This window comes from Artibeus jamaicensis, unplaced genomic scaffold (assembly GCF_021234435.1).
Source record: "Artibeus jamaicensis isolate MK-2021 breed Jamaican fruit bat unplaced genomic scaffold, CSHL_Jam_final contig_384, whole genome shotgun sequence".
NCBI classification, from domain to species: domain Eukaryota; kingdom Metazoa; phylum Chordata; class Mammalia; order Chiroptera; family Phyllostomidae; genus Artibeus; species Artibeus jamaicensis.
The window spans coordinates 6531936-6556294 of NW_026521810.1; the positions used below are offsets into that span (position 1 = coordinate 6531936).

The 24359-nt window shown below is 43.4% G+C and overlaps 1 protein-coding gene across 4 annotated transcripts in view; it reads right to left on the reverse strand.

Annotated features, from left to right (window-relative positions):
* The window catches only part of UXS1 (UDP-glucuronate decarboxylase 1), a 126509-nt gene that overhangs the window by 21191 nt on the left and 80959 nt on the right, over positions 1–24359 (reverse strand). For 3 of the 4 annotated variants that reach the window (XM_053664570.1, XM_037166290.2, XM_037166289.2), the window contains 3 exons: positions 9684–9788; positions 6467–6526; positions 3722–3843 (listed from right to left, as the gene is read on the reverse strand). In XM_053664570.1, coding sequence (XP_053520545.1) covers positions 3722–3843; positions 6467–6526; positions 9684–9788 — 287 coding nt within the window. Of the gene's footprint in view, positions 1–3721; positions 3844–6466; positions 6527–9683; positions 9789–19827; positions 19992–24359 lie in introns of those variants that run through there. The other variant, XM_037166291.2, reaches the window with a different exon arrangement.

The window sequence follows — 24359 nt, forward strand, 5'->3', positions numbered from 1 at the left end:
CCAGTGAGCAACACAAACTGCTGACTCCCATTCAACACCATCTGCCAGGTACAGAGTCCTAGGCTGCCCACCACACAGGGCATCTCTTCCCACCCTGGCGAGGTGCAGGGCCTCTGCGCACACATGGCAGGACAGCTGAGTCGTTCTTAAGCATGGCTGAGTTTCACTTTGTGTTCGAGGTTTAGTCCCACGTGGGGAACAATGGTTCATTCACTTATGCCTCCAAGCACCAAGAGGTTCTTGTCAGGGACTAGCATAACTCCTTCAAGTGTGAGTGACACTGGCATCCAAGCAGTGAAAACTTAAGAGAGGAAGGATGCTCAAAATGCCACACAGGCAGGCATTTCAAGCACACACAGGGAAGCAGGACACGGAATGCACACGACAGGCACTGGGGAAGCGTGGGGGTGAAAGGCTGCACGCCTGGAGGGCCGTCTTCAAGAACCCGTCACTCACTAGTTGCATATTCCTGGGTAAGTCACTCGAGTTTTCCCAGATTTAAGACCCCAATCTTTGGAACAGGGACAATAATATCCACCTGCCTCCATTACAGGAATCAGTGACCATTCCTGTTTATCTCCAAGTGACAGATGTAAACCTCATAAACTTTGACCTTAGCCCCTGATTACACTAAATCTTGCATAATAGTAACCCAGTGTAAAGTATCTCAGAAACATTTCTATTAGGTTCATTTTGGGATCATGTTAATGACCTGGCTTTGGAAACAGTGATTAGACTCCAGTTAATAAAAAATCCGACAGGTAAGCTGGCCTCAGAACGCCTCTTTTCCTCACTCATCACAGCCAGGAGGGGTGAGGGGTCTGAGAGGCAGTACAATGATGGGACAGGGGTTCCTCCCTCCCAAAGGACAGAAATGTTACCAGCAGGAATTAAACGGCTCTGCCCCTTAAGTTCTCTTAAAATGTGGCCATTCCTTGGACAGCACTGTCTCAAGCCACTGAAAGCTGCAATGTGACTGGGCTCATTGACTTCACTGATGGGAGGTGCAGGGGGTAGAACAGAGAAGCAGTGCCCAGGGAGAGTGGGTGCTGACTGGGAGTTCCACTGCGTAGACAGCCTGTCCTGGAGGAGGCACCAGGGCTTATTTACCCACAGGGCTGAGACAGTGAACTGACAGGGAGTGCTCCCAGGTCGGGCAGGCCCCACTCTGTGACACTTCCTCAGTCCTCCTCATGGCCTAAGAGTCACATGCACCTGCCTAAAGCAACAGAGCCACATGGTCCTGAGACAGAACCATGCATTTCCCGTGAGGCCTTGCATAAATATTTCTGGATGGGATCTGTTCCCCACCTGGCGATGAGACCGAGGCTACAAGAGAACACAGAACTCGCCTTGCTGAACAAGGCTCTTGAGGTGCTAAAATGTTCTAATTCCCTCTCGGTGGTAGCAGAGGGAGAAGGCCAGACAAGGTCAGGGCATCCATCTGCCTGGCAATCTCCCTCAACGGCTGTATCATAACCATTGGGCCTGCGTGTTGGCTACCCAGCAGGCTACACTCGCTTTGAGACCAGGAGGGCACAAGTATCACTCTGCCAATCTCTAGGAGGGCAAGTAGACATGGAGCGCTGGTGCCCAGCGAGCAAGCGTCAGAGCTGGGCAGGTCCTGGCCACAGAGGCCTTGACCCCCAGGGTGTGAATCCTACCCACAGAACATGAGGCTTGTTTTAACTGCTTGCCGAGTTATTTTTTAAAACTAAAATATAAGGTACATACCAACTATTTTATTTTTTTAAGTATTTCAATGCCAGAAAATAAAATAATGCCATACCTTTAAGGCCACTGGACTAGCTGATGTATCAGTGTTCTGGGCCTGCTTTGCCAGTCTGCAGTTTTATGAATGGTGGCCTGTTTGCACAGCCTGCCCGGCGGGTGGGCCACAGGTGTGCAATGGCAGACTGCTGCCAGGCTGTGAGCTCAAACACACACCAACCACCTGCCACGCACACCAGAGAAGTCCCCACATACATAAAACCACCACATCCAAGTGCACGCAGAAGCCACGATTTAATTCCTCTCTGACAAGTTCAAAGTATCTGTGTAAGATACAATGACCTTTGACCCCCCACTCCCATCTCACTTCATGGCCTGAAAGAAACTATAGGAAGCTTCTCCTTATGCTCAGGTCTCTAAAATGCATTATGTGCCGCAGATTTTTTTCTCTTGGAAATAAAACTCTATTTTGAATACATTAGTATATTTCATTAAGAGAAACTCAGAAGACAATCCCTTGGAAAAGAGAAGAACTATAAAACATTATTCCTACCTCTAGCTAGTTCATATTCTCAATCCTTATACACTAGGTGTATAAGGCTTCAGAGTAAAACATATCTACATACCATATGGGAGAAAAAAACAATGATTCATGTATAAAAGTGGATGTGTCATTATGTATAAAAATAATAATTTGTGTCATTAAATAACTAAGTAAAAATATGTCAAAGACAGAGTACCCCACCTGATTCATCCTTCTTTCTGGGCATTTCTCCCCATTAGCCTACAGACAGCACAAATCGTGTCACTTCTAAGAAGTACTATCCTGAAAGGCTGCACACGTAGAGCTCTAAGGTGACAAGGTCATGCTGCAGCTCCTTGCTGATGAACCTCACTGCCCAAGCAGCAATGGCAATGCCCATTCCTCTTTAAGTCCTGAGAGCACAGCCCAGCACACATCTGTCAATAGTCTGTCTTGTCCATATGTCCCTCCATCTAATAAAGGGCATGTCCATGAGGGCCCAGAGCACTGGTCCAAGCACAATAGGACAGTCACCATGAAATGGACAGACTAGCCAGGCTCTTACCTGGCCCCCTGAGGGCCCTGTCTGTATGTGTCACCTGCTCCCATGCAGACCTGAGGCAGACAGGACAGTGCATTGAAGCCCCGTCAAAGACAAGAACTGAGGGACCAAGGAGGTCAGGTCACATCGCTGAGGACAAGGAGGGAGCAGAGCCAGGGTGGGAACCCAGACACTCCACCTCTGTCTGTGGGCTCTTCTGTTACAGCACGTGAGTGAGCAAATCTGTGGCACAAAACTACCCATGAGAAAAGTCACTTGTAAAGCCATGACTGACTGGGAAAGCAGGAAAGAATAGTACATAGTAATTCCTAAGGAGGTTCAAATAAAAGCAGTAATAAATTCACTTTTATACCTATTACATAACTGGAAGTTTAAAACAAAAGCCCACTAATTTGGAAGATTCGGGAAAACAAAGACACTTAAACTGCTGGTGGGCAATTAGACAATAAAGCAGCGTACTGTTCCTGGCTGTGCAATAGTATGCTGTACCTAAGATTTGTCCCCTGGAAATCTTTTTTTTTAAGCAGGGAGACACATGACCCTGGTTGGAGTGGCTCAGTGGATTGAGGGCCAGCCTGTGAACCAAAGGGTTGCCAGTTCAATTCCCAGTCAGGGCACATGCCTGGGTTGTGGGCCAGGTCCCTGTAGAGGGCGCTCGAGAGGCAACCACACATTGATGTTTCTCTCCCTTTCTTCCTCTCCCCCCACCTAAAAATAAATAAACAAAATCTAAAAAAAAAAAAGGGAGAAAGTGTCACAGAGACCATTAATGTAAGACAGTGGGAGTCTGGGCTCCCTTCCCCAGCACCAGCCTGGGAGTTCATCATGACTTTCATTCCTTTATGTTTTACAGCCAGCGAAACTGACACACTGTGCGGCACAGGCTCATGCACTTGGATTGATACCTGCTTCATGTAGGCGTAGCACATGGTCTCTGCAACTCGTTTGCCTTCATCATAGCAGGCTCGGGGGCCTATTGGATTCACATGGCCCCAGTAATCCTCACTCTGAGGGTGGACTTCAGGATCTGTGAGGGGGAGAAACGAGACTGTGTTTTCGTCTTTCCTTTGTTTCAAGTTCATGTGCATGATGAACACAATACTTATGATACGAAAGGGAGCTGTGGGAAGACCAAGACAAACTTTACACATGAAAAGACTGGTACCTAGAGAACTGCAAAGTTCCACAGTCCAGTGGGACATGCTGCTCTTACCTCTCAGGTTAATGTCGTATTTTATGGGCAAACAATTAAAAAATTAAAGGCTCTCGAAGTTAAGTCTTCCCTTTCTCCCACACACTGTCCTTAACTTTTAAATTATTATACAAACCATAATTAAAATTAAATATAATCTATGTGAAGAGATATATGGGTTAATTTTACATTTATAAAATATGTAATAAAAACAAAGCATATATTTATTGAAAAGTATTTGAGAGCATCTCTGTGGAAAGTGACTCTCACATATGCCATCACCAGAACTACCCTGAGAACCTCAAGGACACACCGGGGTCCAATGCCAGTAGGACCATACGGTGGCAAACGACTGTTCCATAGCATACATTTTCTATTTCCCAATTCCTGTTTTCTGGTGTGTAACTCAGTCACACTTTAAGATGTACCAGGGGAATGACTACTTAAGAAAACCCAATAACAAATTCTTTACATGGTGTATTTTTGGAGTGTGGATTAATAATTTATTAACTTACACCAGGAATTTATCTAGTACACCAGCAATTTTATACAATCATGGTATAAAATGTGTCAATCTCTGCCAAGACATCTGGACAAGGTACAGGGACCATGTTATATATTAACTTCTTGTGCATCTTGCAGCAGAAGCTTGGCTTCAACTTGTGGGCACAGCAGGACCCGCACGGGGAGCGGAAGTGAGCAGTCAGGTGCCTCGGCTGGCCATCTAGCACCTCTTCCTGAGGGTGGCAGGAGCACAGTACAGACACAGACCTTTCTTATCTGCTGCTGAGGCTTAAAACTGCCCTAAGAGGATGCACGTGCTTACTAGACAGTGAAAGAAGAGGTCAGGCAAATCCTCTTGGAGAGAAGAAAACCAATGATGTCAGTTCACACAGATGACTGACATCAGACCTTTCCTGGGATTTTTCACAAGGACTGGACAAGGAGACTCCAAAAGAGATGATTGTAAATTTGGAAAATGATGAGAAAAAGAAGGCCGGGCACACCATGCACCCCCTGACAGGCACTGTCTGGGATGAAATATCCAGGGCACCTGAGGTTCAGGATACGGCTTTAGAAGTTCCCTCACAAAGTCACTTTGAAATTACAAAAGTAAAAGGCTGGAGCCACAGCTCCTTCCTAGTCACGCTCCCAGGTTCAGCATTTTGCTTGGCTGACAGACCAAGCACGCACTCCACAAAACGCCAGTTTACAGTGGTTATGAAACGCCAGAACAGAGCACCAAGGGAATCCCAAGTTAGGCCTGAAATTATTTAAGACCCAAAGAACACAAACTATTGCCAAACGTGCAGATAATAAACTGAGTCAGGGTAGAAAGTGTGGATGTGGAAGAGAGATCGCTGTGCTCTACTGGACAGAGAACATGAACACCTGTGTACCTTAGCATTTTAAAAGGTACAGCCCATCAGACCTTGTCAACACTACTCTTGTGACATATGAAGCCCAACAGAGGAAGCAAAGAGGAACCCAATGCCAAGCAGGGAACCTGTGATCCTCCACAAAGTCCTGATGTGGAAAGAACAGGAAGTGGAGAATCCCAGTGTCCACTCAACTACCTGTTCCTAAAGCAATAGGGTGAACAAGGAGGAGGAATGTGGACATTTCCACCCTTTTAACTGCCCTAGAGTTTCAAAGAAGTAGACAGTGCTCTACCTAAACATAGGAATCACAAAAACATAACTGTAAAGTAGTGGAAGTTCCATTTTTTAGACTTTTTTTCATTCAGTTTCCTTTAATAAAAATGCACCTCTTCCCATGCTGCCCTTCTGCTCCCCCGTGTCTATTGTCCCTTACAGTGTGTGGGTTCAATAAGCTCCAGCATGGCAGAGTCTGGCTCCTGCCGCATCCTCTAGGCAGTGCTCCAACAGCCTGCACCCCATCTGCCTGAGGCCAAATGGAAATCCACGCGAACTGAACACGGCAGCCCTCACCCCACTCACCGTGGAGGGTGTTGGAGAGCTGCAGGTTGGCAGAACAGGCCCTTGAGTTTTCTGGCACTACCATACAAGGCAGATTCTTCCAGAAATGGCTACACAACAGTGAGTCATCAGCACAAATCCCCTCACCAAGGAAGCTTCAAGGTCAACCCCAAGCTCCTGGTGGGTCAGCTCAGGACACGCACTGTTTACACTGAAGAATAACATGCAGCAGCTAAACTGGCAAAGAATCCCTAATGCATGTGATTTCTGGGGTACTTTCTGAGCAGAGCGGCTAAAACACACCTGTGGAATCGTGAACGGCGTATGTTCCCGGGGTATGCTTCAGCAGAGAGGTGGGAGACTACTGACCACGAGGGTGAGACGGGCAGCCCTTTGCTGCTGCGCCCCAGGATAAAAAAGCAGGCTGGGCCTTCAGAAATAAAATTTTGGACTCGGTTTTGATTCCTTCCTCACCTAAGACAGGATACAAACTGTGCAGGGGAGCCTCACCCACTTACCTCCATACACCTCCGAGGTGGAGGCCAGGAGCAGACGAGCACCAACGCGCTTTGCCAGCCCTACAGAAAGCAGGAATGGATGAGAAGCTGTCAACATGGAGGAAAAGAGGAAAAACTACACACACATATTTTTGTAGCCAATTTCAGCAATTTTTTTAGGATTAATGGTATCTGATCAACCATACATTTTCAGGTATCCACTCATTGCATCTGTTTTGGAAATAAAAACAAACAAAAAACACAGTAAAACACAAATGAACGCTCAGAAGCACAGTAGTTAGATACTTAAAATTGTAAACAGGCCCAAGTGCAGAATCTGTTTAATAAGGTGTGATTTGAGGACTTTCACAAAGATTCCTTTGCCCCAACGTATCACCCAGTATTTTACGAAGTAAGCCTCACCCTGGCTGGCACAAAGCAAGACCCTTCACACCTCAACTTCTGCTACCTCACAAAATGGTCTACCTGCCACTTTCTCAACACACTCCTGGCATCTTCTGACTGTGCCAGAGCCAGTCTCCAAGCCTGGGCCCCTCCAACCCCATCCTCCCACCTTCTCCCAGGTTTATCTTAAATAGCACCTTCTCCAAAGCAACTCACCACATTCTGCCACCCTGCTCTGAACACTTTCCTGCATTCGCCCCTCACATGTAGAATGGACTAGAACATCACTATCTATGGTGGCCACGTAAGTGTGGAAAGTCAAGTCCCAATGTATAGGAAGTCATCAAAGGCTCTGAGAAGCCCTGTACAAAAGAACTCCACTGCCCCTCACTTCAGCCAGCACTTCTCAAATGCACTCCACCACGGAGCCCTGTGCACACACAGACTCCGAAGGCCCCCTGGCTGATCCCCACAGCACCCGGCACTGCACACAGCCCGTGAACTGCTACAAGTGGGGAGAAGGTAGCTGAGCACACACAACCTGCAGCCACTTCTGGGGAGGCCGGACAAGACAGAAGGGTCCTGGAGTGAGGAGGCCAGGGGCATGAGTAAGTAGGAGCAACTGGGGGCGCCAGGAAGACACACACTGAGAACAAGGGAGAGAGTGGCTGAAAGGTCAGGATTTGGAGATAACCTGTGGAAATGACACCGTGTGGGCAAGGAAGAAAACAGCAGAAAGAATGTAGTACCATGTGGGACTTACTCACAGGCCCCCCACCCCACAGGCCTATCTCCTCCACTCCAGCCCCATATCACTGCACAGATACAACTGTAGCAGCTTCAAGGGAAGGGTCCCGAGGTCTTTTCAATTAAAATTTTAATTTGAATTGTACATTCAAATAAAGTAGAAAGAACACAGAGAGAGCCCATGTTCCCTTTTATCTAGTTCCCCCAATAGAACAAACAAGCAAAACTATAGTTCAGGATCCCAACCAGGACACCAACACGGATGCACTGAAGACAGAGAACGTCTCCCTTCACCAAAGGGTGGAAGCCAGGCAGCACACCTGTGCTGCGGCAGTGCCCAGGTGTCTCTGCAGAGACTGGACAAAGAGGCTGCATCATGAAGAAGCCAAGCTCAGGAACACGGAGGCAGTAAAAGCACAGACAGAGAAGTGCCCACCAGGAAGGAGCCAGGTGACACTCAGGGCATCTTCTCTCAAGTGCAAAACAACTAGCGACAGCTCCTCTGAGTACAGAAAACAGTCCCTTTGGGTCTCTTTCCGGCCTAGTAATTGTACCTCGTCAGCCTCTGTCCGTGTTATTCCTGAAAGACCCTTTGCCATTTCTTCAAGACCTCCAGGTCCGACCTCACTCAGGGTTCAACCCTAGCCCAAGAGCCACTTGTACCTTGAACTCCCACAGCACTCCACTGATGCCTGTGCCCACATACTGTCTCCCCAGAAACACCCAGTTCCCCAGCAGAGGAGCCTGAGTGCAGTCCTCACCTGAATCCCCCTCCACAGTGACCGCACAGTGCCTTGAGCACACTAATTGCATCTCCTAAACCAGCAGAATAAATGGTATCTCTTTAAACACCATGTGCTTAGTGGCTCTTCCTCTACTGTATCTAGTTCTGGCATGAAGGAGGGGTTTGGACAGAGAGTGTGAAGAAGGGGGGAGAAACTCGTAGTGGCACGAACGGGGAGCAGCCTGTCACACACCATATGTCTAAGCAAAAGCAGGGGTGAGAGCAATCTCTTCTGTCTGGTGACCAGGGTAAGAGTCACAACACAGACAAGGACAAACACCCATTCGAGACTATGACAAAGTTTCATGCAGAAACATTCATGCAAAGCTTGATTCCCCGAAATGTCGAGTTTAAGAGACTTGAAAACCAACCTCCAGGTGCCTTTTCAGACCCTGTCTAGTGCTTCAGTCAAATTAAAATGTAGTGCTATCTTCCCCAAATCCATTTGTAGATCTTGTTTTAAGCGTTACTATAATTAAATCCATCTTTACTTGACATTTTAAAAAGTGGTTCCTTTCTCCCACTTTGTAACTAATCGAACACCCTAGTGTATTTGGAACCTGTGACAAGCTTGAGCACGCCTCTAAGTCCAAACATTAGTATGTGCATCTTGTCCACAGCATTGCATTTGGGAACACACACACGGGCCGCCTTTAATGGTGCTCACTCTTATCTTGCATGTCTCAGGTGAATCCAGCGGTTCTGTCTGGAGCCAAGTACTACAGGTTTTAACCACCCCACAGGACAGTTTTCCTGCAAGTCCTTTCAGGAGCGTTCCTGAAATGCCCACCTGTATGTGCGCACGGTGTGTGTCTTTACATGTGGTGTGTGTGTCTGTGGCGTCTGTGTCTCTGAGTGCAGCGTGTGTGTAGTGTACGTGTCTGTGTGTGGTGTACATGTGCAGCTGTGTCTGAGTGTGGTACGTGTCGTGGTGTGTGAGTGTGTGTGCGGTCCTCTCCTCCCCATCTCAGATCAGAGCCTTCATCGCCGCCCCTTTCCAGCAAGGAGCCATGCGCTCCACCTGTCGGAGGGGCAAGTGGAAGGAGGCTGGATTGTCCGTTGGAAGCACAGGTGGTCATCCCAGGGGAATGAACTGGGCAACACAGACTGCTTATGACAACGACCGTCTACCCCGTGACCAATTTTGATGGCAAACAAAGTCACACTGGCACAGCCTGGGTGGGGTTGAGGGAGGGGTTTAAAAACCAGGATCAAACTCCCACAGCACAGCCCAGGACCTCTGCCTGGAGTCGTCCACAGTATTCCCAACAACAGCTATAGAATAAAGAAAGGGCAACTTACCCAACATATTTAGTGTCCCGATGGTATTGGTCTTTAGTGTCTTGATGGGGTTGTACATGTAATTTGGAGGGGAGGCTGGAGAGGCCAGATGATATATTTGGTCAACTAAAGGAGACACAACGGATGTATGTTATTTCCAAGAAAAACACCAAAATAATTCTGAATGCCTCCGTTCAGACTGTGTACTAAAGGTGTTAGTGTATCGTGCACCAAAATGTGTTATTTTAGTATTCTTTGTAGAACATAATTTCCATTTGCCATTAGAAGAACTTTAAACAAAAAATAGGAAGTCTAATTATCTAAAACAAAATATGTACCGGGCCAATTATTGGCCGGTTACAATTATTATTTGGCCGGTCCTCCTCTAATGAGGGTCCACCTGATTATCAAGTTGATTGTTTTCTGAGAAGCCGAGCCCCAGATAAAGCAGTCAAAACAGAAGGAAAACTGTTTTTTCAGACACAGAATCAAGAGTGAACATCTAAAGCAGCAATTGCCAACTTCTTTCATCTCATGGCACCAACTAATTACTAAAATTCTGTGCCACACCAAAAAAATTATGTTATATTTTTTGTCAATCTCACAAAATAGTTATAATTTTGATTTATGTATACCAGAGAGTTGTTGTTGTTGTGTTAGTTATTTTCATTTTTTTTATTTGACAACCTAAGGGAAAAGAGGTTGGTGCCCCTGACTGAACAGTCAAGTATTCTGTGTTTTAAAAATTCTTGTGGCACACCAGTTGAAAATCACTGCTCTAAAGTACACATCATTTTAATTAAAAATCTACTACCAGTTACATAAACAAATATGACATAAAAGCAAAGGCACAAAAGTATGGGAGAAAATAGCCTTTCAGTTTGCTTTTATGTGTCCAGTACCCATAAAACCAGACCCCGAAATGATAGAGGGTTACTTTTAAAGAGATGAATGGCAAAACAATTCCACACACCTTCCCTCGCACACAGACATCACTTTAACATCACCACCCACAACCCTCACTCTCCAGGGTCAGATAACACCTGGGACACAGCAGAGAGGCCCTTGAGCCCCACATCTCCCTGTGAAGGGGCAGTGATGAGCAAGCACGCAGGACGAAAGCCACCCCTCCGGGTAGACAGTCTGTGCCACGCCATTCCACTTTAGCTACTGAGGTCAAAGAAAACATGAGTACCGTCACAAGAGAGCCAAGTAATGGGGGTCCTGAAACACCACTGCCACAGGGAGTCTCCCCTTGAACACAGCTTCAGCCCCCACGCAAGGGCACCTACGGGGACTCCTCCATGACACGCCCCCCTTGGCTCCTCCTGGCCTCCCATGCACTTCCCAACCAGGGACCAGGGCTCTCCTTTGAGGTAACAGCAAAACAAGCAAACTCAAAAAATAGCCCCCATGATGAATTTTCTAATATAACTTTCTCAGAAAACAACCCTCCCCACCAAAAAATGCCTAAGCTCCCCACTCACACCCACACACCATCTGTCCCCCTGAAAATCTCCTGTAGTCTCCAGGAAAACATAGGAATCACTGTAGTGTATTTTCAAGGACCCAGGGCTGTTTCCCGACATGCTCCCCAGTCCCAGAGTGGGGATGGGATGACAATCTCTCATCCTCAGACAAAGGGGCAGAAGTGGTGGCTCCGCATCAGACTGCGCTATTTATTCCAGGCTGTGAGCTCAGTCTTTCAAGCCTGAGGGTGTCTGAAAGACTGCGTGCCCATGAGCCACCAAACCAGGGGACAGGCCCCACTGGATGGTTCCACAGAGACAGTATCTGTGGAAAGGAATTCTAGGTATCGCATACTCATTTAATTACCCAGTAACTGTGTTGTTGTGGGGTTTTTTTTCCTATACCAGGACTGTGTGTCAATGAAGACAAGGAATAACATGTGAAAGATTCTGGATCCCATATTCTGGATATTGGTGAGGCTTCACTGTTTTGCCAAGACTATTCCAAAAAACCCCTGAGATGATTTTTTAAAAAGGTTTTCCTGTTTAAAAAATAATACTACATAACAACCATCTTTATCCAAATCCCAACATTTTTTTAAAAACAGAAAAAAATTTCATCCTAAAATTCATATTAAATCTCAAGGAAACCTGAACAATCAAAACAATCCTATTTTTAAAAGAACAGAGTTGCAGGACTCGCATTTCCTGATTTCAAAACAAATTACAAAGCAGCAGAAATCAAAATGGTGTGGTACTTGCATAAAGACAGACATATAAACCAACAAAATAGAGAACCCAGAATTAAATCTTTTTGTATATGGTCAAATGATCCTCAACAAGGGCACCAAGTCACTCAATGGAGAAAGGAGAGAGGATTAACAAGTGGTGCAGGGAAAACTGGATACCTACAAGCCAAAGAATAAAGCTGCACCCTTATCTTGCTACACACCATAAACAAAAATTAATTCAAAATAGATTAAAGACATAAATGTAAGATCTAAAACAATAAAACTCTTAGAGGAAAACACAGAGGAAAGCTGACCTATACACTGGATTTGGCAAAGATTTCTTGGATATGACACCAAAAACAAAGGAAAGGAAAGCAAACATAGACAAGTGGAACAACATCAAACTTAAAAATTTTATGCCACTATCACAGGACAAAATAAACCTAGTTAAAAAATGGCAAAGCACCTCAATAAACATTTCCCCCAAGATGACATACAAATGGCCAAAAAGCTTATGAAAAGATGCTCTATGTCACTAATCATCAGAGGAGTGCAAATCCAAATCACAAGGAGGTATCACCACTTCATACTCCTTAGGCTACTCTTTAAAAAGTAACATAAAATAACAAGTGTTGGAGAAGATATGGAGAAATTGGAAACTTTGTGCACTGTCAGTGAGAATGTAAAATGTTTTAGTTGCTCAAAATATTAAAAATAGAATTAATGTATGATCAGAAAGTCTACTTCTGGATAAACAAAGAAAATTGAAAGCACAGTCTTGAAGACACATTTGCACACTCATGTTCATAGCAGTACTACTCAAAATAGCCAAGAAGCAACCCATGTCCATCAACAGAGGAATGGATAAATAAAGATGATATAATCATAGAATGGAATATCATTCAGCATTAAAAAGAAAATCCTGCTCTGGCTGGTGTGGCTCAGTGGTTCGACTGCCTGGCCTGCAAACCAAAGGGTCACTGGTTCAATTCCCAGTCAGGGCACGTATCTAGGTTGCGGGCCACGTCCCCAGTGCGGGTGCTCCAGAGGCAACATTAATGTTTATCTCCCTCTCTTTCTCCTCCTTTCCCCTTTCTTAAATTAATAAATAAATCTTAAAAAAAAAAGAAAAGAAAACCTTATTACATGCTACAACATGAATAAACTTTGAACACATTACTCCAAGTGAAATAAGCCAGTCACAAATACACAAATACTGTAGGAATCCACTTATATGATGAGGTGCCAAGCAGACAAGTTCACAGAGTCAAACAACAGAATGGTAACGGTACGCCTCGACTGGGTGGCTCAGCTGGCTGGAGTGCCATCCCATAGACCAGAAGGTTATGGGTTCCATTCCCAGTCAGGGCGCATACCTAGGTTGCCAGTTCGATCCCTGGTCAGGGTACAAACAGGAGGCAACCAATCGATGTCTCTCTCTCCCCCGCCTTCCTCTCTCTCTCTAAAATTAATAAGAACATATTCTTGAGTGAGAATTAAAAGAAAAAATGGTTAGGATAGTAAAAAGAAAAGATAAACTTAAGAGTGGCAAAAGCAGATGAAAAATAAGTATTAGTGGAAATGGGTAAAACCTTTATTACAGAAGCTGAAGTCAAAATGAATAGTTTAATTTACGTGTTTGTTCTCCTCCCTTTCTCAGCCCTGGGAATATAAGGGGTCAAAATTAGGCTCCTGAACCACTGCAAATCATTCAAGATTCTCCATCAGTCCTTGCTCTATATGAGTTGCCAGGTGAAGCCTTCAACTACCTGGGCCCCTGGCACCCTGACAGAGACCCTCCAGGTGGAGACCCTGGGCATCTGTACACATGTATGTTTAAAAGCCGTGTTTGAAAATGATTGCGTTAGCTTAAAATTAGAACTCCTGGTACTGAAAGAATAATTTTTCTTCAAAAACACTAAAAACACACAAAACCTTTTAAAATTATTTGTAGTCTGTCAATACGCAAATGAACTGAAAGGGATCTAAGTAAGAGGAAACTCCTGTGACTGCCAACCACCACCCTTTTTCTGAATTGATAAACAGCTAAAAATCAAAAGCAAACAAAATTTCATTATGAAAACGGCAAGCTGACAAGACTGTTCTCACAAACCCCATCATTGTTAGGTTGTTTTATCTTTTCTAGGTTACAAATATGACCCTAATGACAAGGATCAATTCTCATACACCTGCTTTTTTTTTAAAGAATTTATTGATTTATTTTTAGAGAGGGGAAGGGAGGAAGAAAGAGAGGAAAAGAAACCCGATGAGAGAAACATTGAGCAGTTGCCGCTTGTACGTGCCCAACCAGGGACCAAACCCACAACCCAGGCCTGTGCCCTGATGGGGAACTGAACCAGTGACATTCCTCTTGGCGGGATGGTGCCCATCCAATTCAGCCACACTGGTCAGAGCAACACACCTGCTTTTTTAAAAGCTGAATGTCTGCTGGTGTAAGGACACGACCATCACATTTCCTCTCTCACCACACCCGCTGCTGCTCTACACGACTGTACCAGATTCCAAACAGAAGAAACCTGGACAGATCTTCAGAGCTGAGAGCAACACCAGACAGCACACTCAGGCACACGTCACTACCTGAGCTGGCTTCCCACCTGATTCACCAAGCATTGGCATTTCTGCTAGAAGATGGAGCCTCCGAATGCTCTTCAAAGCCAGTGTAAATCAAAGTGTATGGGCTGTGATCTTACAGCACCAACTATTCCACACTAATTTTACCCTTGAGGTGACAACATATGCAGTGAAAGAAACTGCATTAAAGACTACAAGAAAAAAGGGTGCTTGGAGAGTCCAATTCCCTGAATCAAACGTAGAGACTGAACGTTTTTAACCTGTACCCTATCTCAGGCTCTCTTCTGCCTCAATTCAGACATCACTTTGTGTGGGAGGCCTTCCTGGTACCCAGAAAGTCACCTTCACTGCTGGCGGCCTGTGAGCTACTTAATATTATTTCAGTATGCTTTGTCAAGTGCTTCGTACAAATCTTTTTCACTAGATGATAAAAGCCCATGGAGCAGAAGAAGCAAGTCCTTTTCTTCCTTATAATCACCACCCAGCTTGCTCTCTGCAGGGAGAGCAGCCCTGCCATTACCCAGAAGCACATATGAATGCAGATTCCTGGGCAGATCTAACATGGCAGAACGTCTAGGCACGCTGGAAATCTGACACTGAGAACAAATGCTGCTACATGGTGCTTTAGCCCTGGCCTGCTTGCGACCAGTGTGAAATAAGCTGAGTGAAGAGAGGAGCCATAAATTGGGGTTTTTTTTCCCACACAATAGGCTATGCATCTGATTTGTTGTTTTTTTTTCACCACTGGACAATTTAACCCAACTGCCACTCCCATTCACTCAACCTGAAAAGGCTAAAGTATACCCTATAAAACTACTTTGTGATGTTTGCAACAGCAACACCAGAGCATCCATCCTATTTAGGAACCTGAAAACCCTATGAAAATTAGTGTTTTCAACAGCCCCTCTTTCCTATGAGTATGTGTTCTGCACGTAACATTAATGGTGTTAACTCTAGTTCCTGGCCTAAACAGGCCCTGATACCAGAATCTGTTGACTCGTTAATCTGGAAAGGAATTATGAAGAAGAAAGCCGGGGAGAAACTGTAGAACAAGCATAAATAATCCACAATAAGAGATGCTACGAAAATAGTAAGTAATATTAATAAATGAGCAGCAAAAACCCACACTGCCCAGAAAAAAAGCCCTCATACATGTCAACTGCTTAGTTCAAAGTATACCAAAAATGAGGATGGCATTTGAAATCTAAGTAGGGGGTGGAGACAGGAAGAAAAAAAAAGAAAGACGGGCTCACTCAGTTGCTGGACTTGTGCCTCTGGGTGCTGAATGCAAAGTGACCCCCTCGCCCCTGCCCTGTTACATTTACAAAAGTAAATGTAATCTGCTGTAATCACAGCTACAAAAATAGGAGCCTTAAGAAATGAGCCTAGAAGAGCTCAAATTAATAACCATTCAACAGTGAAGCAAACGTGTTTTCTTTTTTCCCACTATTTCCTTAAATTAAGTTCAAAGCAGCATTCCTGGCAACAGCAGTGCAGGCATGGTACCCTTATACCATGTTGGGAGGAGGCAGGATGAGGGGCGGGCAGGAGAGCTGAGGTGCGCCTGGCCCCTCGATGCCTCCAGAGTACCCAACCTGCCTGACAGCAGCGAATCTCCTATAGACCTTTCATTATGAATTCCACTGTCCCTGGAATCCACATAAATGATACATAAATGCCAAGAGGGAAAAAACTGTTAAACTCGAACTCTTGAGATAACTCAAAATTATTGTTCAGAGTCCATAAAGAAGTTATCTTCTACTAAAGGGAAAATGCATATAAAAACCCACTAAATGTTTACATCTGCCTTTGATTTTTTTTTCTTTAACCAAAGTTCTTAGTGCAGGCTTCACAAACCTTCTCCCTGAACCAGAGCCACACTCTGCTGAACTGAGAAGGTACAAATTAAGGATCTTTACCCTGAAAAGGAAGTTTTGGGAAAAAATAAAACACAGGGCCAGTTCATTCTGTGAATGTACATATTTTAGAATATGGTAAAATCCCATCAGACAGACACTTGCTACACATTTCTTTTTTCTATAGTCCGAGTCAGAGGCTAGACATAAAAACTACAAAATGTCACTTGGCAACACCTGGCCTAACCCACATCCTCTAACACCAGTATTTATGGAAAACAAGGTTTTAAAAGATTCAGACCTTTGCAAAGTGTAAAGACCAAATTCCTCTCGGCACAAGTAAGAGTGGGATTTCACCTTAATTTCACATCAAATAATACTGACTCAATGCAAAAGGAAGACTGCACGTGCAGAGGTCTGGCCCAGCCCTGGGATGGAAAACTACCGCTGGCACATTTCCTGCAGGCCAGCAGCTCCCCTCCCCTCCCCTGAATCTCCCCCAAGTGCTGAGGGGCTCACCATGATGACATCAGGGCCAGAAAGCATCCATGGTGCCTGAGCTGCACTGCAGGAACTCCCCAGGGCTTCAAGTTCAACAGAGATTTCTGAGAACTGCAGCCTCTGCATTTCATGTTTGTCATTGCAACATAAACTGAAAGTGAGAAAGAAATTCCTACACTATAATTTAACAGTATTCTAAACAGAGCAGCACGCCTTAAATGTCTGCATAAACATGGAGTCAATGTGCTTGGCAAACACCATTTCATCCCACCTTTCTCTGACTTCTGGGTGGCTGGGTGTGACTGGCCCAACCTCTCCTATTCTCCCCCTTGGTGTCCACGCCTCTTGGCCTTTCACAGGACTTCCTCAGCTGGGTAGAGGTAGGTAACAGAGTGCTAAGCCGGTTTCCCCACCTAGAAAAGGAGGATAATGTCCTACTACACATGAGTGTTGAAAGACTAAATCTGTAATCATACATAGTGAGAACAGTGCTGGAACACAGTAAGTGTCGTCAGCTCCTGCGTGTCTGTCTCCATCTTCCTGGACCTCTTCTACACAGGCACTGCAAGTTCTAAGAGCTAGCTCTCCACCACACAACCAGCACTTCTTCCTTTCTCTGTCCTCTGTAACAATGCTGCTCTCAAGATGCAGATGCTGGACAAGCAAACTGAGACACTTCTGTAGGGAAGTGAGACTATATGCATCAGGAGCCTGGACATGTTTCCTAAGGTAATGACAGTAACTCAGATGTATACACTGGGTGGCTTTCAGTTTACAATGGTCCCATATAGCAAAAACCTAAATGTACAACAACACAGGAAAAATGAAACTATACTATACGCATAAGATGGGGAAAACTATACTATACACATAAGATGCTAATAAAATAGTGTGGGGGGGATGTCTCTTTGTAAAGAGATCTGATATAGACACATAATAGAATACTAACCAGCTGCCGAAAAAGGAAGTAGCTTCCTATGCATAACATAGAAAGATAGCCAGGATACAAAAAAAGATGCAGAGTAATAAAGAATCTGCTATCTTCTCTACAATGAGAATAAAGGAACTGCATAAAAACACACAAAAAAATTTTTATTTTTTATTTTTTTTAATATTAAATTTTATTTAGTTACTTTTCAAGTACATTTTTTATCTATTTCTCAAAAAAATTTTTAATAGCAGTTTCCTGAGGAGAGTCGAGAACTAGAAAGATAGGAGAGAGAGGCAAGAGGAAGAATATTTTCAGTAGTATATCTTTCTAATCTTTAAAAAATTTTGAGCCATCTATTTCCCATTAAGCAAACTTCTAATTTTTAGAAAATCACATTTAGAGAAATGATTGGATTTTAACATGAATAAAATATTTTTGGGTAGGAGGATTAAGTATAAATGTCTATTTTATTTTTATATATTTTCAAATTATCTTTAACATGTATGTATTACTTTCACCATTAGAAAAGTCTTTTAAACAGAGAGAAAATATTAAGATTCTCTTCCATCTCAATACATATACATAATAAGAAAACTAATTCTTTCATTTAGTTCAAAATATTTAAGATATTAATATTTTAATATTAATATCTTTAATACTTAACACTTTATTTAAGATTTTAATATATGGTTCAAAATAGTTTTTGTTTATTTACTTTTAGAAAAGGGGAAGAGAGGGAGAGAAACATCAATGCGAGAGAAAAATTGCATCAATTTAATGCAAAATTGCATCAATTACATCTCTCATTTAGTTTGAGAAAAATCGGTTGCCTCTCGTACATGCCCCAACCAGGGACCAAACCTGCAAACCAGGCATGCGTCCTGACTGGGAATATAACCAGCAACACTTCACTTTGGAGGATGATGCCCAACCAACTGAGCCCCCCCCCCAATCAGGGCCATTTAGTTCAAATTATTTAAAAATTCTCTTAAGATACCTTCTTTGACCCATGTGTTATGCTGTTTAATCTCCAAACATTTTTCGGATTTCCAATGATAGTTGGAAAATCTGAATTTTTCTGTTTAAAAGACTTTTGTAATGATGAAAGTAATACATACATGTTAAAGATAATTTGGAAACATATAAAAATAAAATAGACATTTATACTTAACCCTCCTGTCCAAAGATATTTGCTATTGGTTTCTATCCCACTATGGTTTGAAAGCATAACTTATATAATTTCTATTCAACATTCTTTCTATTCTATTACCACACTTTAAAGTTTCTCAAGGTGACTTCTGGTCAAGATGGAAATGTAGATAAACACGGTTCACCTCCTTGCACAACCACATCAAAATTACAACTAAATTATAAAACAACCATCACTCAGAACTGCCAGAAATTGAGTTGAATGGAAGTCCATAACTACAACATTAAAGAAGCCACACCCATCAAAACTGCTAGAGGACAGGTAGAGAGGCAGAGGTGCAGAACAGGCTGGTCCTACACCCATGTATGGTAGAGAGAAAACAGAGGGATATCTCAGAGTAAGGCACCCCAGCCCAGGGTTTCGATGCCAGGAAGATAAGTCCCCATACCTTCTAGCTGTAAAAACCAATGGGGATTGAGTTAATGGAGCAACTGCTGGATTCCCAAGCAGTTCCTCTTAAAAGGGCCCACACAGACTTACTCAGACTCACTCCCTCTGAGCTCCATTACTGGGTCAGCTCCTGAAAGGGACCAGTAAGATATGAGGAGGACCTGAAGTGTCTGGCATCAGGGTGAGAGCTGGGGGACAGCTTTCTCCCAGGAAGAACTTGGGGAGGAAGAACTTGGGGCAAGAGGCCACAGTTTCTTTTCTGAACCCTCCCCACACAAAGCCACAGACCCAGCAGGCAAGTGCCACACTGAGACTCCATAAACCTGGCTCACACCCTAGTGATTCCCTGAGTCTCTGCCCCACCTAATTTACAAGCCCACCCAAGCTGTTAACAGTGGCTGGATTGTCTTAGATAATGCTTCAGACCTTCCTAAATTCTCTCAAATAAGCAACAGCTAGCCTGTGTGAGTCCCTAGCCCCCTTACCTCTTGCTCTGTGGCCCCAGGCCCAGCACTAGCAGCAGATGGTCTGGGTTCACAGCCAGGCCTTGTGGGCACCTCCAAAGCTAGTACAAGGAGCAGCCACCTGCAGATCACTTCATAGCTTATGCCAAGTGGCCCCAGAGAGAACACAGACAGTGACTGTCCTGCAAGCGTTCGAGGCCAGGCAGGTTCACATGGGATCCTGGCAGACAGAAAAATATACCCAGAGCCACTGGGATGTCTGACATGCCTTTATTCCGGGATGGGGCAATCCACATGTGCCGCAAGCCAGGAGTCCTGCCATGGGAAGTCCTGCCTCCCTTACACAGTAAGTGCAAACAAAGCCAGCAAGGTGTCAATACAGACCTTCTGGTTATGTAACAGAGCTTCATTCTGCACATGCAGGCCCCTACACAAGGTTATATGAACACTGCTCAGTTATGTTTGCCCTACATCTGGGTGAGGGAGCCTGACTCCACTGTCCCTATACTGACCTTGGCTGGCACCACCAGGAAGCCCCAGAGCCTGTACACACAGTGGACAGCTACAGACCATGTCAGAGCACCACCACCCAACTACCTCCTCGAGTGACACACTTAAGGGGTGGACAAAGTGGACTCCACAGCCCTGCTGAGGTAAGTCCTGCTCTGTAGAGCAGGCCCCTGCATAGCTGATCCTCCACAGAGGGTAGAGGTTGGTCTTAGTGATTAAGGCCAGTCCTTGCAGCTGACTGGCCTGGGTAATTCCATCCCACTGAACTGCCAACAGCATCAAGGCTCAACTACAAGAAGAAAAGTATACTCAGCCTACACAGAGGGTACACCTTGAATGTCCAGCTTAGGGTAGAGGGGAGGCTGCACCACTGGACCATACAGGACACTCACTGCATTAGGCCACATTATCAAGACAGGGGAGTCACAGCAGCTCTACCTAATACACAGAAACAAACGCAGGGAGCCGACCAAATGAGGAGACAAAAAACATGACCCAAATGAAAGAACATATCAAAACTCCTGAAAATTAACTAAACAAAATGGAGATAAACAATCCATCAGATGCAGAGTTCAACACAGTGGTTATAAGGATGCTCAAAAAACTTAGTAAGGACATCAACAGCATAGAAAAGATCCAGTCAGAAATAAGGATACACTAATTGAAATAAACAACAATTAACAGAAAATCATCAATAGACTGAATGAAGCCAAGGAGCAAATCAATGATTTGGAATATAAGGAAGCAAAAAACAACCAATCAGAACAACAAGAAGAAAAAAGAATCCCAAAAAATGAAGACAGTGTAAGAAGCCTCTGGGATAATTTAAGTACACCAACATTCACATCATAGGGGTGCCAGAAGAAGAAAAGAAAATACAAGAAATTGGAAATCTATTCGAAAAAATAATAAAAGGAAACATCCCTAATTTGGTGCAGGACATAGACACACAAGTCTAGGAAGCATAGAGTCCCAAACAAGATGAACCCAAAGGGGCCCACACCAAGACTCATTATAATTAAAACGCCAAAGGTTAAAAACAAAGAGAGAACCTTAAAAGAAGCAAGAGGAAAGCAGTTAGTTACGTACTGGGGAGTCCCCATAAAACTTGTCAGCTGATTTCTCAAAAGAAACTTTGTAGGCTAGAAGAGACTGGCAAGAAATGTTCAAAGTTGTGAAAAGCAGGGACTTACAGCCAAGGTTACTCTACCCAGCAAAGCTATCATTTAGAATGGAAGGGCAGATAAAGCACTTCCCAGATAAGAAAAATCTAAAGGAGTTCATCATCACCAAATGTCAGGAGCCAACCAGCAGCCATCCCTTGACACAGTTGAGACAGATGAGATGCATCTGCACAGCAGAGGCAACTGTAGCTGGATTTCCTGTCTATCTCTCCCCATATGTTTGTTTTTGCGATTAATAGGTGGTGGGATTTTTAGACACCTGCATTTCAGGCCCAATGATCGGCAGAATTCCAATGAAGTTGTACAAAATGATTTCTTGGCCAGAGAGCAAAGTCCCTCCTAATGAAGTAGCCCCTGAATATCTAGAAGTTGATGGAGTAACAGCCCCTCCTCTACCTTGGACAGGAATATATATTAATTTGAATAAGACAGGCAAAGAAACAGGAGAAGGTGGTTCGTTATTACAAACTAAGCACATAGAAACAATTACCAAGGAGTCAGAGTCCATATCACATAAAGAAACATTTTAGACAGAAAGATAGGCAGCTAAGTTAGACATCACAAAGGCCTTATAATAAATTTCCTATAACCTCTGCTCAGTCTAGTGTACCCTTTTGCCCCATGCCAAATTCTAAGAACTGTAATAAACAATAAGACATTTAAACTTTGTACATACAACTATTTCTAATTGTCTGATTAATGACTCTCCTGGTCAAAACAACCTTTGTTTAACATAACTGAAACTATGGACATTCTTGTACCTTTCCTGGTTACCTCTGTATTGGTTTTTTCTGCTTAACTGATCATGCCATACACCTGTTCCTTTAATGTTATACAACAATCTCTATAAAAATAAAGCCTAAATCAAACTCTGAGAGTTCGGTCAGACCCACAGAGGCTGGCTGTTCTCCGGCATCCAATCGGGTGTCTTCATTCTTCGCCTGCACTGCCTGCCCATCCTGCTGAGGCTGGACCCCGGCAACCAAACCCTTATTATATGAAATGTTAAAGGGACTTACTGGTATTTAAGAAAAAGAAGATCAAAACTATGAACAATAAAATGCCAATAAATACACACTTATCAACAATTTAATTGAAAAAAAAACTAAGCAAACAAGAACGACAAAGACAAAATCATGGATACAAAGAGCATTTTGATGGTTTCCAGGTGGATGTGGGGCAATGGCTGAAGAGGTGAGGGGATTAAGAAGCATAAGCTGAGAATTACAGAATAGCCATGGGGATGTAAAGTACAGTACCAGATACTAAGTAGCCAAATAACTTACTGCATTACCTACAGACATGAAAAAAGGTGTGAGGACTGTCTGCGGTAGTGGGGGTGCTGCGTGGAAGGTGCAAATTAGGGGGAAAGTGGGGCAACTATAATTGTATAAACAGTAACATAATTTTTTAAATGTTTGCTTAGGTATATTTTATGTCCCAGAATGTGGTCAATCTAGGTGAATTTTCCATAGAAGCTTGAGGAGAAATGTGTTTTCTGCTATTGTTAAACAAAGTAATCTACAGATGTCAATTATATCCAGCTGATTACTGTTATTGTTGAGTTCAATTACATGTTAACTGATTTCCTGCCTGCTGGACCTGTTCATTACTGACAGAGGCAGGAGGGGTAAATTATAATATAATAGTGAATTATAATAGTGAATTCATATCTGTACACACATTGAGGACATCTTGGAGAGCTGACACTGTTTTGTTACGCAATGTCATTTTTATGCCTGCTAATATTCCTTACTCTGATGCCTGAGATTAATATAGCTACTCCATCCTTCTTTTGATTAGTATTAGCATAGTATTGGGTTGGCCAACAAGTCTGTTTAGTTTTTCCATAAAGTAAAAGATGTATTTTTCATTTCCACCATTAACTTTATTGATTTGGGTATTCTGAATGTATTGGTTATCTCCTACATGGTGTAACACTCATTGTTCTCAATTAATGTCTCAATTTGATCACTATCAACTTCAACAGGCCTATCCAACAGCACAGCATTATCCAGAGAGACATCTCCAGCACGAAACTTCACAAACCACTTCTGACACATTCAATCAGTCACAGCACCTTCTCCATACACTGAAGAAATCTTTTTTTGCAATTCAGTTGCATTATCTTTCTTAAAATAATAAAGCATAATATGCTGAAAATGTTGCATATTTTCTTACATCTTCAATATTAAAATTGCTACACAAATTCACCAATTTTGAATAGTTTTTTAATGCACACTAATATGACAGTTGTCACAGTACAATCTAATAAAATTCTTCTGAATAAAGTTAAAGATAACTAACTAAGCAGTACTAGAGTCATCTTACAGAAAAAAAAAAAACAAATGAACTTTTTGGCCAATCCAATATAGCCTTCTCTCCCCTTTACTTTTTATGTATCTGTACAATTATATATAAAGTGTGATTTCTTATTAAAAAACATAAAAGTTGACCCCCGAACAATGTAGGGTTAGGGACATGAAACCTCCATGCAGATGAAAATCCACATGTAAATACTGACAACCCCAAAACTTAAGCACTAATAGCCTACTATTATTACCCAGAAGCCTTAATGTAACATAAACAGTCAATTAACACATTATAGACAACTTGAAAAGGCTTTGGGGGAGCTTCCAGTGGAGACAGTGGCAAAGGTAAAGGCAATACTAGCCTCCTCCAATAACCACATCAAAAATACAACTAAACTACAGAACAACCATCATCCAGAACTGCCTGAAATCTAGCTGAATGGAAGTCCTACAACAAAGGACATAAAGAAGCCACATAGAAACTAGCAGGAGAGGTGGAGACACAGAACACGCTGGTCCCATACCAACATGTGGAAGATAAAAATCA